This window comes from Lissotriton helveticus, chromosome 1_1 (genome assembly GCF_964261635.1).
Source record: "Lissotriton helveticus chromosome 1_1, aLisHel1.1, whole genome shotgun sequence".
Lineage (NCBI taxonomy): Eukaryota > Metazoa > Chordata > Amphibia > Caudata > Salamandridae > Lissotriton > Lissotriton helveticus.
In genome coordinates, this window is record NC_136057.1 from 782454586 (window position 1) to 782468871 (window position 14286).

The 14286-nt window shown below is 38.6% G+C and overlaps 1 protein-coding gene across 3 annotated transcripts in view; it reads left to right on the forward strand.

Moving 5' to 3' along the window:
* Positions 1-13721, forward strand: part of TFEC (transcription factor EC) — a 327748-nt gene extending 314027 nt beyond the window's left edge. For all 3 annotated transcript variants that reach the window (XM_078674359.1, XM_078674360.1, XM_078674361.1), the window contains exon 8: positions 12669-13721. In XM_078674359.1, coding sequence (XP_078530485.1) covers positions 12669-13025 — 357 coding nt within the window. In that variant the 3' untranslated portion in view covers positions 13026-13721. The remainder of the gene's footprint in view (positions 1-12668) is intronic.
* The last annotated feature ends 565 nt before the right edge of the window (positions 13722-14286 follow it).

The following is a 14286-nucleotide window of genomic DNA, read 5'->3' on the forward strand; positions in this document are numbered from 1 at the left end:
AATAGTATTAACGATATCGAAATACCCATTTACCAAATGTACCCTTTTCAATTGGGGATGGTACTCCGAGTCAGGTTCATATCTATTAATAGCTTACCCAGAGCAAATATTGTTCACGATTCACTTAAGTCTTTCTGAAATCTGTCAGGTTGCTTTCCTGTTATCAGTATTTGGAATTCATGAATGAAGAGGTATTTGCAGGTTATGTGGAACTGTGGCCCCGTTTACGGTCATCACAGAGAGAGATGTCAAATTGATTGAATCCAATATTTCTCCGACAACGCAAGGATCTGGATTCCTTGGGCGTGCATAAGTAGCATTCAATTATGATTACTGCCCTGGAAAGGGGACATAATTTGCATATTGTGATAATTACTACCGCAAAAGCCCGCAAGTCTGCTCATTCCTTGGGCATTTTTCCGATGATAGGTTTTGGCAGGGCTTACGTGCCAAAAATTGATCCGGTGCTTACTACACACCCTTTGATCGCAGTATGTTCAGTAATCAGAGTAACTGCATGTATTGCAATTAATCGTCCAACCGTAATAGGAGACCATAGCTCCAAATCTTTTACCATCGAACACAACAATGTGCCGCAATTCAAAACCATTTTTAAAACTAGCTCCTATGCACGTGCAGAGAGAAATTGAGTGCTGGACTGAGTGAGATTGAATAGGAATGCAGGAATACCTTTGGCGGAGCCGGATTCCAATCTGGATTTGTACCTTACCAATCCTTAGAATCCACAGTCGACTGGATCTTTATTGTCTGCTAAGAAGTGTAAAGGAAAGGTTTCCAAATCATACCTTTTGACTAACTTGTAAATAGACAATCAAACAATTTTGAAAGGACCACTGACTACGGAGTGAATTTCGAAAATGTATTACAAAACCAAAAATAACTGAACATACAAGCACCTCAGCAAGAGGTTCAAGAAATAAAATGGTACTAATACACACATAATCCTACGCAAGAGTCTCAACTGACTCAAGATAAAAATCAAAGTACGTTCAAGAAGCATTAAGCAAACAATATTTGTTCCCACTTTGAAGTCTTGACTACATTTGCTTCAAAGGGAAAGAAAAAGATTAGTCTGTCCCTACACTAACTCAAAGATGACATCCCTATTTAACATTCCCTCCCAAGCAAGAGAAAAAGGTGTCAGCAGTGATGACTTCCTAAGAAGTACACTCACTTTCTGTAGGTAATTAGCATTAAACTACCAAGTTTGTTCTAAGATGTTCCTTCCTAACCCCTCTCCTGTCTGTCTCGCTCCAAGTCTACATTCTGCTCTCTGTCTTGAGATCCGCTCTAAAGTCTGCTCTCAGATTCTGCTCTCCTGTCCATCTGCCCTACAGACTGCTCTCCTTCCTCGGGGTACTGTCTCTAATACAAAAGCAATAAGCTGTATCCAACTCTTGAGTCGGAATGAAATACGTTCTAAGTGTATCCTCTGACTTGTAATAATCATACATAATCAAATGCTTATAAGCTGGTACTTCAGGAAGAACTGCATCATAATTCAAAAAGAAATACTCAAAATGGCTTCGTCCATAGAAAATGCTAAGCAGCAAACTACATGAAATACCACATGTCAATGGAAGATGATGGCATCTGATACCCTCATCCACTGAAGCAGGTAATTGCATACACACATAATTTTTTTTCGCATTCATTGCATCAATATATTCATACAACAACTTTGCATACGCATTAAGCTTAAAGTCACCTTTAGACAGATCTGAGTGTAACCTACCACTCTCCTCTAGTAGCAAAGCTCTTTTGTCTCCTATTTTGACCTCCTTCTTGCTAGGAGTAGTAGGTGTAGGTGTTCTCTCTACCTCCACTGCCTGCTCATGTGGTGCTAAATACAAAACTACAACTACTAGAACAATGAAGAGTATCACCCCTCCTATAAGTGTGCCTACTATGCACCTAGCCCTATGATTTGGGTTTATAGCCTCCATGGTCTCAGGACTGATTGCAATTCTTGTTCAGCAGCAACGCTCAGGAGCCACTCCTCCTCCTCCAGTTGCTTGAACCAACTTGAACCAGACCTCAGCAAGTACGGCCTCTGGGTTTCTTCCATCAAGACACCATCTTCATCCAAAAAAACGTAGCTGTGTCCTTGGGTCCCAGGCACCTTCTCCGCCAAATGTTGCAGTTGCGCATTCCAGAATACTCCCTTCGTTTTCACTCCTACCAACCTAACTCCTAAACAATGGATTATTCTACCTAACAAGCTTTGTGTCCTTGCACCTGCAACGGAAAGTATGAGAACAACCTTGCACACACTCTAAGTTACAATTCGACTTCAACTGCAAAAAGGAGCTTTTTCCCAAGGAAAAAAATACAAATTTCAAGTCTACATGTTAGCTAAGCTAAGAAAATACAGTTAGGCCTCTGCTGGCGTTTTCATGTCTCAGGCCTCTACACATTTAAATGTATTTCTAATACTACAAAATAAGCATTACATTTATCATCCCAAAGCATTTAATTTCATTACATTTCTAAAACATTATCCTTTCTCATGTTAGAGCATCACACATTTCTTTGATAGGCAACCTACACGTGCAACTTCTAATATGGCACGTTCATTCCTAATGCAGCTTTCTACACGGGAAGCAATAATTTCTACATTACTTAAGGCATATTCTCGGATAAAGCACTACATTAGTCTTCACATAATATGAGCATGTTACTACATATTGCACTGATCTTGGCCTATTACTAGATCTAAAGAGTCACACATTAACATGGTCCTCTAAATATGCGTGTGCTGACTACTGGGGATTATAATGAACCCCTAAGTTTTCAAAATATCATGGTGCTCTATCACCTTTTATATCCACATGACAACTCCTTCACTTTTAAATCTTGCACTCTATTAAAAGGAAATAAATGTCTTCTTTAATGAGCTGCCACGTGTTAAATCAAACTGTGAGGATGTTTTCAGCATATTCAGTCCAGTTTTGGGTAAGAGGTGCAGCAGTTACATGTTTTAGTAAGTAATTACATTATTATTATGTTTTTTTGCACCTATCACCATCGTTATTATTACTAGTAGTAGTAACATCAGTATTGGTAGTGGTAGCTGAAGCAAGGAACAAGAGTAATAGCAGCATGAGTAGGCGAAGGAAACTAGTAGAAGAAATAGCAGTAACAAGAGTATTAATAGTAGTGTTTAAACTAACCATGGTTATATTAGCTTTACCAGTAGCAGTAAAAGTCATAGTAGTATCAGAAAATGTGGTAGTACTAGTAGTAGGAATTTTAATACAAATTTTTGTAGAATAGTTTTCTGCTGTTATCCTTGATATATAGTAACTCGACATTAGCTTTGAATTCCGAACTTGGTCATAGGAGTTCTTTGTCCTGACGAACAAAACAGCCTCATTTAGAGATTGGGGCCTTGTGCTAATTCTAGAGTTGTTTGCCACCTACTTATTAATTGTGTGAGCTGCTTTTGGGCAAGATTGATTAAGCACAAGTCTGCAAGCCATGAAAGCATGGCTGACCTATTATCACTTATGTGAATCCTGATCACACACCCTGAAAGATGGGATCTATCTTCAGTAATCAAACAACTTATGTTCCATACATGCCAGGAGTTACTTCTCAATGTGCAGGGGAGATATAAAAGATGTCTTCTCCCCAGAACTACCATTGTTACAATGATGGCTCTCAAAAGGAAGGACATCACTGGAAATGCCATTTGAGCAGGTTTCCTGAATTGGGAAATGTCAAGGTTTTTAGACTGCTGCTGACCACAGGCACACCGGCATACCAGTCAGCAACCCTGTTTAATAATTACGACTGAGCAAACAAAATTTACACAGCAGCCAAAAAGCAGGGCAACACCACATATAAAAACACCTTTCGAATTTGACAATCGTATTACTTTAGGGCACAACTATCCAGGAATTAACTGAGTTTTAATAAAGGTTAAAGTCAGAGAAAGAGTTACAAAATATATATTGCTGTTCTATTGCAAAACTAAGGTTGATTTACAAAGATAAGTCACACCATGTATGAACATGATCACTATGGCGGGAGAATTACAAATGTTGAACTACAACTCTTCAAGTAAGGAAAATGAGGGTCCCGAATCCTCATAAATTAGTCTTGTTATTATCCAAAGAACTTCATCCAAACTCTGATGAGTGCTACTGTTTACTCCTAACACTGATATGCAGACATGTAAGAACATGGATTTCTAGTTGGGTAGAATGAGAGTCTTTCTCATGTAATAGCCCAAAAATCCTGTAAGGTAAATACAGTTTCAATAACTTAAACCTCGGATCAACCCCTGGTACCAATGGCACTGATCGGACTGGCGTACAATAAATGTAAATGTAAATGTATTTCGATTTATATAGCGCACAAATCACCCAGGGGTCTCAAGGCGCTTGCTTAGGGAACCCGTCCTGGTATTCCCCTGTGAGATACCCCGGCAGGGTGTTCACAAGGTGAAAGCCAGGCATCCCGCCGTGAGGGGCCGTAGTGGAGATTAAGCAAGCTATTGCCCAGAGTCGCAGAGTGTGACCCCGTGAGTCGAGTAGGCACCGGAGCGAGAATTGTCGAGTCCGTGGAATTTTTGAGCCCGAGACCCGCCGAGGCGGGGGAATCGAACCCTGGTCCACGGCTCATCTCAGCTTCCGGGTCTGCCGCCTCTAACCACTGAGCCATGCTTCTCCACCCACTGAGCCACGCTTCTCCACAATAGGAAAACATATTAAGTATTTGACAACACTGAAACAGCCAAAAGTTAAAACATTATAAAAATATGACAATTAATTTCTGAATAATTAAGAAACATTTGGTAAGGCAAATCGAGTAATTGGGTTGCTGGTTGAATGGTGTTAACCCTGCTCAAGCAACAGTCAAAATTCCTGTCAGGTTGAATCACAAAAGTCACTATGTTAACCTGTGCTTCACCCTTTGTTAGCTTGGCACAAAAGCAGTCAGGATATACTTAGGAGCAATGTGTTTGTATTTACGCAGAACACAAACAGTAATACAGTCAAAACACAAAAAAAAAATCCCACACTAATTTAGAAAAATAGAGATCATTTAAAATTCATTTGACACCAATACAACAAAATTCCAATCAGTTGAACCCGAGTTATGAATTTTTAAAGTTTCATATTCAATCTAGCACTTAAAAGATCAAAGCACCAACTGCAGACATCTAAATGCACAAGACAGGGACAAAGTAAAAGAATATGGCAGAACGTGATGGAGCAAGGGCCAGATACAAAAAGTGGATTGAGCCCAGTCAGTGCTTACCATCGGACTTAGAAGAAATTTGAAGAAAATGTATCTTAGAAGCACCATAGTTCAAGGCAGGCTTCAGGAAGGAGAGCAGTCCTTCTAGTTGCAGCAAAGCAGGCATCCAAAGTTTACAGCATGCCAAAGCAGCAGGCAATCTTCTGAAAGTCCTTCTGCAAATCTGGAAAGTTAACTGAAGAGATAGCCTGAGGGTTCTATTTTCATACCTAATGCCTTCTTTGAAGTAGGAGCAGGTTATTGATTATTCATTTTGAACTGCTTGACATTTCCTGTCTCCCATGCCCTTGCTATAAGTGAGCTGCATGAACAATGCAGTGGTGACAAGTGAAGATAGGCCACAGCCTAGTCAGCTGCAATTGGGGCTGTGTCCAGCTCTGCCCCATCCTGCCAGAGAGGACCCATCCAGGCACACCTATTCCCTCTATTATGTGGCTGTCTGCGAGGAATAAACAAAGTCAAGGTGTGCCATCTACACCAAGTCATGTGATCCAGGAACACACTGTAGCCACCAACAAGCTAGGGCAGGAAAATGCCAACTTTCTAAAAGTAGAGATTGAGAAGGTGTATTGCACTCGAATCTGGATTAAAACTTGAAGGAAAGTGGATGTTTTTATTGAAGCTTTGATATCTTCATGTACACTCTAAGGGGGCTCCACCCTGGCTCTGTGTGTATATATTGGCAAGATAATAAGAACCTGTGTTTTAGGCACAGAATGCACTATGGTGTCCCAAGTGGGCTTTGATCTTTTTCATAGGTATACTCAATTAGACTAAAAAAACAATGTACTCAATGAAAATAGTAATAACAAACCGTATAGTACAAAGTTAACTGGATGAGTCAGGTTTCTTTAATCAGGTCAATTTTGTCCAAACGACGAAGTTCTCGTACATGAATCTTCCAATTCAACTCATAATCACAATGTTCTCTTATCTGGCAATTCAATCCAACCCAATGCATTTCGGGCCAAAAAAGAGACCCTTCATCAGGGATATCTGTGGAATTTCAATTCCCAGTGGTTTTGCCAATATTAGTCATGTAGCTTGGTGTTCATCAGTGCAAACTGGTGCATTTTCAACCGAGCAAGTTCCTAAAAGTCTCCTTCATGGCGCTCCGCGTTTAGAGCACATTCAGTAGGACATTTGCACTGGTGGACACCAAGCTACATGACTAATATTGCCAAAAACGCTGGGAATTAAATTTCCAGGTATACCCCTGATGAAGGGTCTCTTTTTTTTCAGAAAATGCATTGGGTTGGATTGAATTGCTAGATATTAGAGAAAATTGTGATTATTATTTTACCTTTTGAACAAAATTGACTGGATTAAAAAAACCTGACTCATCCAGTTAACTTAGTGCTATACTGTATGTTTATTACTATTTACATTGAGTACTTTGTTTAGCCTAATTGCGTATACCTATGAAAAAGTTAAAAGCCCTACTTGGGACACTGTAGTGCATACTGTGCCTAGAACACAGGTTCTAGTTATCTTGCCAACTTTCTAAAAGTAAGAGAAGGTGGGGTTGTCCTAGCCGTCACGTTCAAATGCTGCTAAACCAATTTAACAGACTAAAGACCATCAATTCAATTGATATGCACAATAAGAATGTATTTGCTAATTCGTTCTGTGCACTTTACTCCACACTTAATCATGGATCAGGTAAGTGCGGATACATTTCAATCAAGAACAAATTATCCATATTAAGGCAACAAATAAAACAAAGACATACAAACTTTGTGATGAAACAATATGATGTAACAAACAATACATGAAGCGTGATACATTTATCTAAACATAATAACACCAGTCTTAGTTCACAAACGGAGCAGCTACTAGGACAACCTTTAGCATCCACATTGTGTAACAAATTCAAGGAGCTGCTACCCATGGGTAAAAGACAAACATTAGGCCCAGTAGTGAGACAATTTAAATAACATTTCTACTGGGGAAAACTTGATTAAAAGTGAAAGTCCCTGCTTTGTGTAATGCTGATGCATTTCGATTCCCAAGGTAGTTTGTGGGATTCTCTATAGGGTGTGGAATGGTTTATCCAAGAAACGAGAAGGAGGTATGAATTATATACAAGGAGGGACTTTAAACTTCACAATTACTCAAGTTATGTGGTGATTTCTCAAAAGTACCAGATTGAATAGAGAAATAAATTATCATGTTGCAGGCGAAAAGAGACAGGTTAAAATGTGAATGGCATGACCTAAAATGAGAACAGATCCACCATCAGTCATAAACATGGTTTGGTAAATGTAAATATTCTGTAACTAGAAGTTAAGAAAAGACACTTACTTGGGCCATACGGGCGGTGCTTTTACAAAGGGTATCAGAATGCTTGCTGTCGGTTAAATGGAAACCTAGTTGCTCTTTGGTTTAACGATCTATAAACAGAAATGAGTACTACATCAATAAATAGATACATTGTAGCTTTGTGGGCTAAATGCATCACTTACTTTTGCCATGCCAGCAATGTTTTATTTAATGACTCCTTTTAGCTCTCAGTCGATTCAACGTATAGCTTGAACAGTGTCGCACCACTGCCAATTTCACAAATCGGTAAAAAGAGTTGCTTCCTTTAAAGTTTGTACAGAAAAGAACTGCATTACGTCTCTCTGTGTAAACAGAAAAGGACATGTCAGTGTGTGTCTTATTCTACAAAAAAGTATTTAGCGCACTTGTGTAGTGAAAGTTTGCATAGTCTTATTTGCAATCGGCTGTGAAGGTGATCTAATGGTGTCTCATTCCAAGTTTTTCTCTCGAGAATGCTTCCGGGTCACAGGAAGTCAAAGAGTGACCTGGTCCCATTGCATTATGGTAAAGTGCGTTTGTGAAACTATTGAAAAGGAACTATGCAATGAGAAAATCATATTCTAAGGGAAAGATAGAGCATATATCTCTTTTTAAAGGTTTGTGTGTAGCTTGGTATTACAAAATATATACCTGTTTCTAAAAATATTTGAATCATTGTGCAAACTGGAAATGCAAAACCTGGACTGGAACTGTTTTAACATTTACCCATTTCTGACATTGTATTCAGTATTTTGGTGATGCTATTGAAGCGAACTATCATGTAGGCTTCTTTTCTTGACACTGAAGCCCCAGCGTCACCCCCTCTTGGTGCTGGTTTAATGACTATTAGCACAGTCCATTTAAACTCAAGTTTTTGGAGATTTGACATTGGAGTCAATGAAGTGGTTCACCATAGGTGCTTATACAACTTTATTCTTTTATCCTTAAACGGTGCTGGGCTACGCGTTGACAAACTTCTTGTTTTGCCAATGTAAATTCTTGGGCAGGGACAAAAAATTGCATAAATTATGTTTTTTATCTTACAGTTGGAAAATTGTTTCCTTGTCCACTTAATGTCATCGTGTATTAAGTCAATACCCACTAACCTGTTACTACAATTCATGCAGGTGCCACATTTATGGTGGCCCATCAATGGCTTCATATTGAACATTGTTCTGAGATTTTTTTTTTACTGGAAGGGGTAAATCTGCTCTTACAATTCTTTGACCAATGCTCATATTCTTCATCATAGTGAAGGGAGGGACATCAATCCCAAGTTCAGAATTGTGTATAAGGTGCCAACTTTCCCGTATATTTGACCGGAATGCATTCACGGGTGGTCCATATGTAGAGATACACACCAGCTTCTCCATCGTGGGTTTAACTTTTTTGATAAGTAAAGTCTATCTTGGTGTACACCATGCCCATTTGAACGCATGTTTCAGCAGTTTTTTAGGGTACCCCTATTCCTTCATCGGCTCACAGAATGCCTCTCCATGTATTTGGAAGTTATCATTACAGGAGCAGTTCCTTCGGATCCTGAGCAGTTGCTCATCAGGAAGGATATCTTTGAGGTTTCTAGGGTGAAAACTGCAATAATGCAGGATGTCACCTTTTTGTGAAGTATGGTAGCAAGTTTTTTCTGATAGGGAAAGACTTGTACGTCTAGAAAAGTAAATGTTGTACGACTCTACGTTAAGGTGAATTGGCTTTTTGGATGTTGATGGTTGAGCCACTCATGGAAATTGCTTAATTCTGACTCAGTCCCACTCCAGAGACACCAAACATCATTGATATATTGATACCATTGGGTAAATTTGTCCTCGTACCTAGCCATGAAGAGTACATCCATCTCTGGAGCAAAGGGACAACCCGTGGCTGTTCCTTTGATTTCCCAATATAATGTCTCCTCAAATCTGAAGATTTTTTTTTAGGTGCCACTTCAGCTTGTTGTAGGATAAAATCCATGGGGACTCTGTGTGGTCATGTTCGGGCTTCTAAAAAGAATTCCATTGCTTCCAGTACTTTAACTTGCGGGATCTGGTTATACAATGAAACCATATCAAAGGAGACAAGCCATTGCTGTGATTGGTCATAAAGTGTGTCTTCAACTTTACTAATAAAGCCCATGGTATCCCTCAGATACAAAGGGACCTCAGGTAAAAACATTTTGAGGAATGTGTCCATGTACTTAGAGATTGGTTCCAGTATAGAGTCACACTCCGATACGATCGGTCTCACAGGGGTTCCGGTAATTGCTTATGGATCTTAGGGAGGAAGTAAATGACTGGAGTCCTTGGATGTTTCTTAATCAGAAATCCACATTCCTTTGTCCTGACAATCCCCTGTTCATAGCCCACCTTGACAATGTGGCTTATTTGTTCCATAAGTACATGTGAAGGATGCTCTTGAGTCGGTCTGTAGCAGGAAAGGTTGTTAACCTGCTTATGTGCACATGAAACAAAATAATGTAACAAACAATACATGAAGCGTGATACATTTATCTAAACATTATAACATCAGTCTTAGTTCACAAACGGAGCAGCTAGTAGGACAACCTTTAGCATCCACATTGTGTAACAAATTCAAGGAGCTACTCCCCACGCCAAAAAAAGAAACCTTAGGCCTTTCTAAAATGGCATTTTCAAAATTGTAAATTAAAATCCGACTTTACCATAACAGACGGATTTAAATTACAATTTATTAGACCGCAAACATGAAAGGTTTACCTCTTCCTAATCAAAAGTTAGCACTTATTGAAGGTAATAGGGTCATCTCCAATGTTATCCTTTGGCAAAAGTAGGCCTCACAGTAGTGAAAAATTATTTAGAAGTTTTTCACTACCAGGACATTTAAAACACATGCCCAGCTGCTTTTTATATACAATGCACCCAGCATGTGGTGACTAATATGTATTAAAAAGGAAGGTTTGGTCCTGGTCAAAGGTTTATCTTGCCAGTTCAAAATGGTAGTTTAAAATTACACCCACAGGCTGCACTGGCACGCTAGAGCAATAGTTGACATGTCTACTTAAGTGGTTAGCACGTTAAGTGCTGTAGGCCCACTAGCAGCAATTAATTTACAAGCCCTGGGTACATAAGGTACCGCTTTACTAGGGACATACAGGTACATTAAATTGGCCTTTTGGGTATAAGCCATTTTGTACCATATTTCAATGAGAGAGCACAAACATTTAGCACTGATTAGCAGTGGCAAAGTGCACAAAGTCCTTAAAGTCAACCAAAAACAAGTTCAGAAAGGTGAAGGCAATAATTGTGGGGATGACCCTGCAAAGAGTGCCTAGTCCAATCCTTCTACACTTTTCTAGTCATAGTGCATAGGGAGCAGTGTGGAAAAATGTGTTCCGAATTGGGTCACACAGCACTAAGGTAATCATGAATTACTCCACCTTTCTCTTCTTACTCATGTTACATCCTGTCAACGTGTTATAGAGGGTACATACAGAGTGTATCATTATAAAACCATATAAAATATCGGAAAATGGAATTTCAGAAATATAGGTCTAATTTCTGAACGATTAGATACTGAATGCAGCGACAATTGCTATGGTCCACTTATTCAAATTCATTCTTCTGGTATCTTTACCATCTTATGTTTGCATTCTAAAATACTGTTCTGGAATCTACTTGCAAAAGCTAGACGACATAGAAATACAGCTAGTCCGGGAGTTTTAAACACACGTTCACCAAACATGGTGTTTGAAAATGAGATTAAGAGTCTCAGAATGAGAATTTCCTAGGACCAACACCTCAAAAAACACTTGACTATGAGTTCCTCCTTTTGAATTACATTGAATAAAATTTCTAGATTATCAAATTTGGTATTTGAAAAAGCCTAAATTGAAATTTCTGTTGTTTTCATAGTGTTTGGAGTTAATTATCCTTAGGCCTATATTTATTTTAAAACTGTATCCTGCTCACTCACTTCTACCCCTTCTTCAATGCACTGTGAAATGTACATGTGTACAATGCCCCATTAATACATATAGTTCTGCCACCCACATGCTCAAAAATAGAACTGTGTTATGGTTACACATTTTATGAGCTGGTTCCTTCCTCTTACTTTCATTGCATTATACCTGCATATAGTTACATCAAAGAGGCTATGCACTGTCATCACTGAGTTTGTGGTGATTCTTTACGACATACGATTTGCGTATTATTCAGTTGAGAAGCAGCTAATCTTGCCTGTTTGTACTGTATGACGCTCTACTGCACCCTGTCCATGAATGCAGCATATGTCCCAAGGGTTCAGTGGGCAAGGCATTGTTTGGCAAAGCCCTGGGGAAAGTGAGATTATCCATATGTTATGCATTGTGAGTATTGCAGAAAAGGATATTTCACATTGGACATGTTCACAGGGTAGTCTCTGTGTACAGTACACCCAATTAACAACTGTAGTCTTTGCGACCAGTGAGAAACTCATAGAGGGCTCGTCCAAAGTGGACAATTGTGAAGGCAATCACATTTCTAGAAAATGTACATTAGAAAAAAACTTTCAAGATCCCGAAAAAGAAATTCAGATGAAGGGAAATTAGAGTCATGTTCCAAGTCCCCATGTATTCTAACATTTGCAAGGTATGGAAGTTATGCAACAATAACTCAGCCCAAAGCACAGATCATGATCTTACTCATGACATCACAACTTTCACTGTTAATAAAATCTCTCATTAAAACACACATGGCATCTGTAAAACCATAATCAACTAATCAGGTCAAGCAACATCTGCCCTGTAACTAGCACAAATTTGGCCCTTCCGATATTCATCAAGTGTATACGACATTCTTGTCCTATGATCCTCTACGTAGTTCCCCTTGTATCTGCTACATATGGGTTATGAATGGAGACTGTGCCTTGAAAACCATATGGCCTTATTTTTAGCAGGCAAAGAACATGGCCACTTCCATGTATGCCTGAAATAACAACAGTCCATCCCAAAAATTGTTAAGAACTGTATGCTATTTGAAGTTGGTAATATTCTGATTTATAATGCTATTAACGTATGGGCATTTACATTTTTCTGAGCTCTCTTTTGCCATTCCTTCCTTTACACACAGGAACTGGAAATACAAGCTCGGGTCCATGGGTTGCCGATGACCTCTACCAGTCCAATAGACCTTGCTGCCCAGGCCATGAAGCAACATCACTTCCAAGAGGAGGGCTCCTCAGACTTTTCTCATCAACTCGCATTGGTGCATGGACCAAACACTAATCACTGTGATGTCTCAGCCGGCTTTTCAGATCCACTTTCACACTTCACAGATTTGTCATTTAGTGCTGCTTTGAAGGAACAAATGTTAGAAGAAATGTCTCCCTTGGGAGCAGACCCCTTTCTGTCAGCGACGTCGCCAACTGCATCAAAAGGGAGCAGCAACAGAAGTAGTTTCAGCTCGGATGATTGTGATGACTTATAAACAAGGAATTCCTTCTTTTTAGGAACTACAAAATACAATAACATCATGTATAGACTTCATGACATTGCTTTGCAAGTCTATAGATGGACATTGGACAAACATTGCGCCTGTTTAGAGACACATACACTTACAAACCATTGAATATATAAAAGGACTTTAAAATATTGCACTGATAAGTAAGACTGACCAGCTATGATGCATTCAAAACAGGGGATGATCTCTAGCCTTGAGGAACATAACGTCTATCATCAGATACTTCATGGACACTTCAGAAATTCTCGTAGTTAATGGTATAATTTATACAAATGTACTAGTGCTGACTTGCCAGTATGAGGAAATAAAAATTTTTGTTTAGGACGCCCATATGTTGCTGGCAGGCATGAGGGCAGTTTTGTGCCTTCACCTAAAATATGTTCCTAGGAAGCAATTATCCCTTGTTGATTGAAGGTATATTCCAGCAGGAAAAAAGGACTGCAGAAAGGAAGTGTGGTGTCTTGGGTACACGACTCACACAAAAATCATGTATGTATGTATATATATATATAGATATTACCATGTATTGAAACTGTAGGTCAGTAGGAAATAGCGACAGCATTTTCTACAAAAATTTGAAAATGTATAAAAAAGGAAGGAAAGTTTTTTTTTACAAATTATGAATTGCATTTGACTAAAATAAAAATTGTGAGATTGTTTATAGATATACACTATACAGTGATACTTTGCGGATTACAGCTAGAAAATATTTTGAAAACCCACTGAAAATGGTAATTTTTAATATAATCTGCTCAGTAGTTAAGTTTTTATATACATATTTTTTTATCAGCAATAAACTGACAAGTTGTTTAAAAACAGCTAGTAAACTATGTTCCAAAATATAAAACGGGATTTTATATGGTGTGCCCCATAGGCCTATAGGATGGTCAAGATAATAATCTACGAGCATTTTTGTAACTAACCTGTTTAATTAAATTATTTGTTTATTAGATATTAGTTACATTTGCATAAGGCATTTCTATTCAACTTAAACAAAACTGAACAATAAAATCAGTTTCACTGTATTACATATTTGATCTTGTTTTTAAATCACTTTCCTTTTAACAACATCATAACCTAAATGCTTTTGAGGATTTAAAATGGTAAAAAATCACACATTGCACACAGACACTTTTAAAGATATCTGTTTGTATCATGAATATATTAAAAAACAAATGAGGGCAAAAAAAATTGACAACACAGGAAGGCAAATTGTTAGGTGGTTATA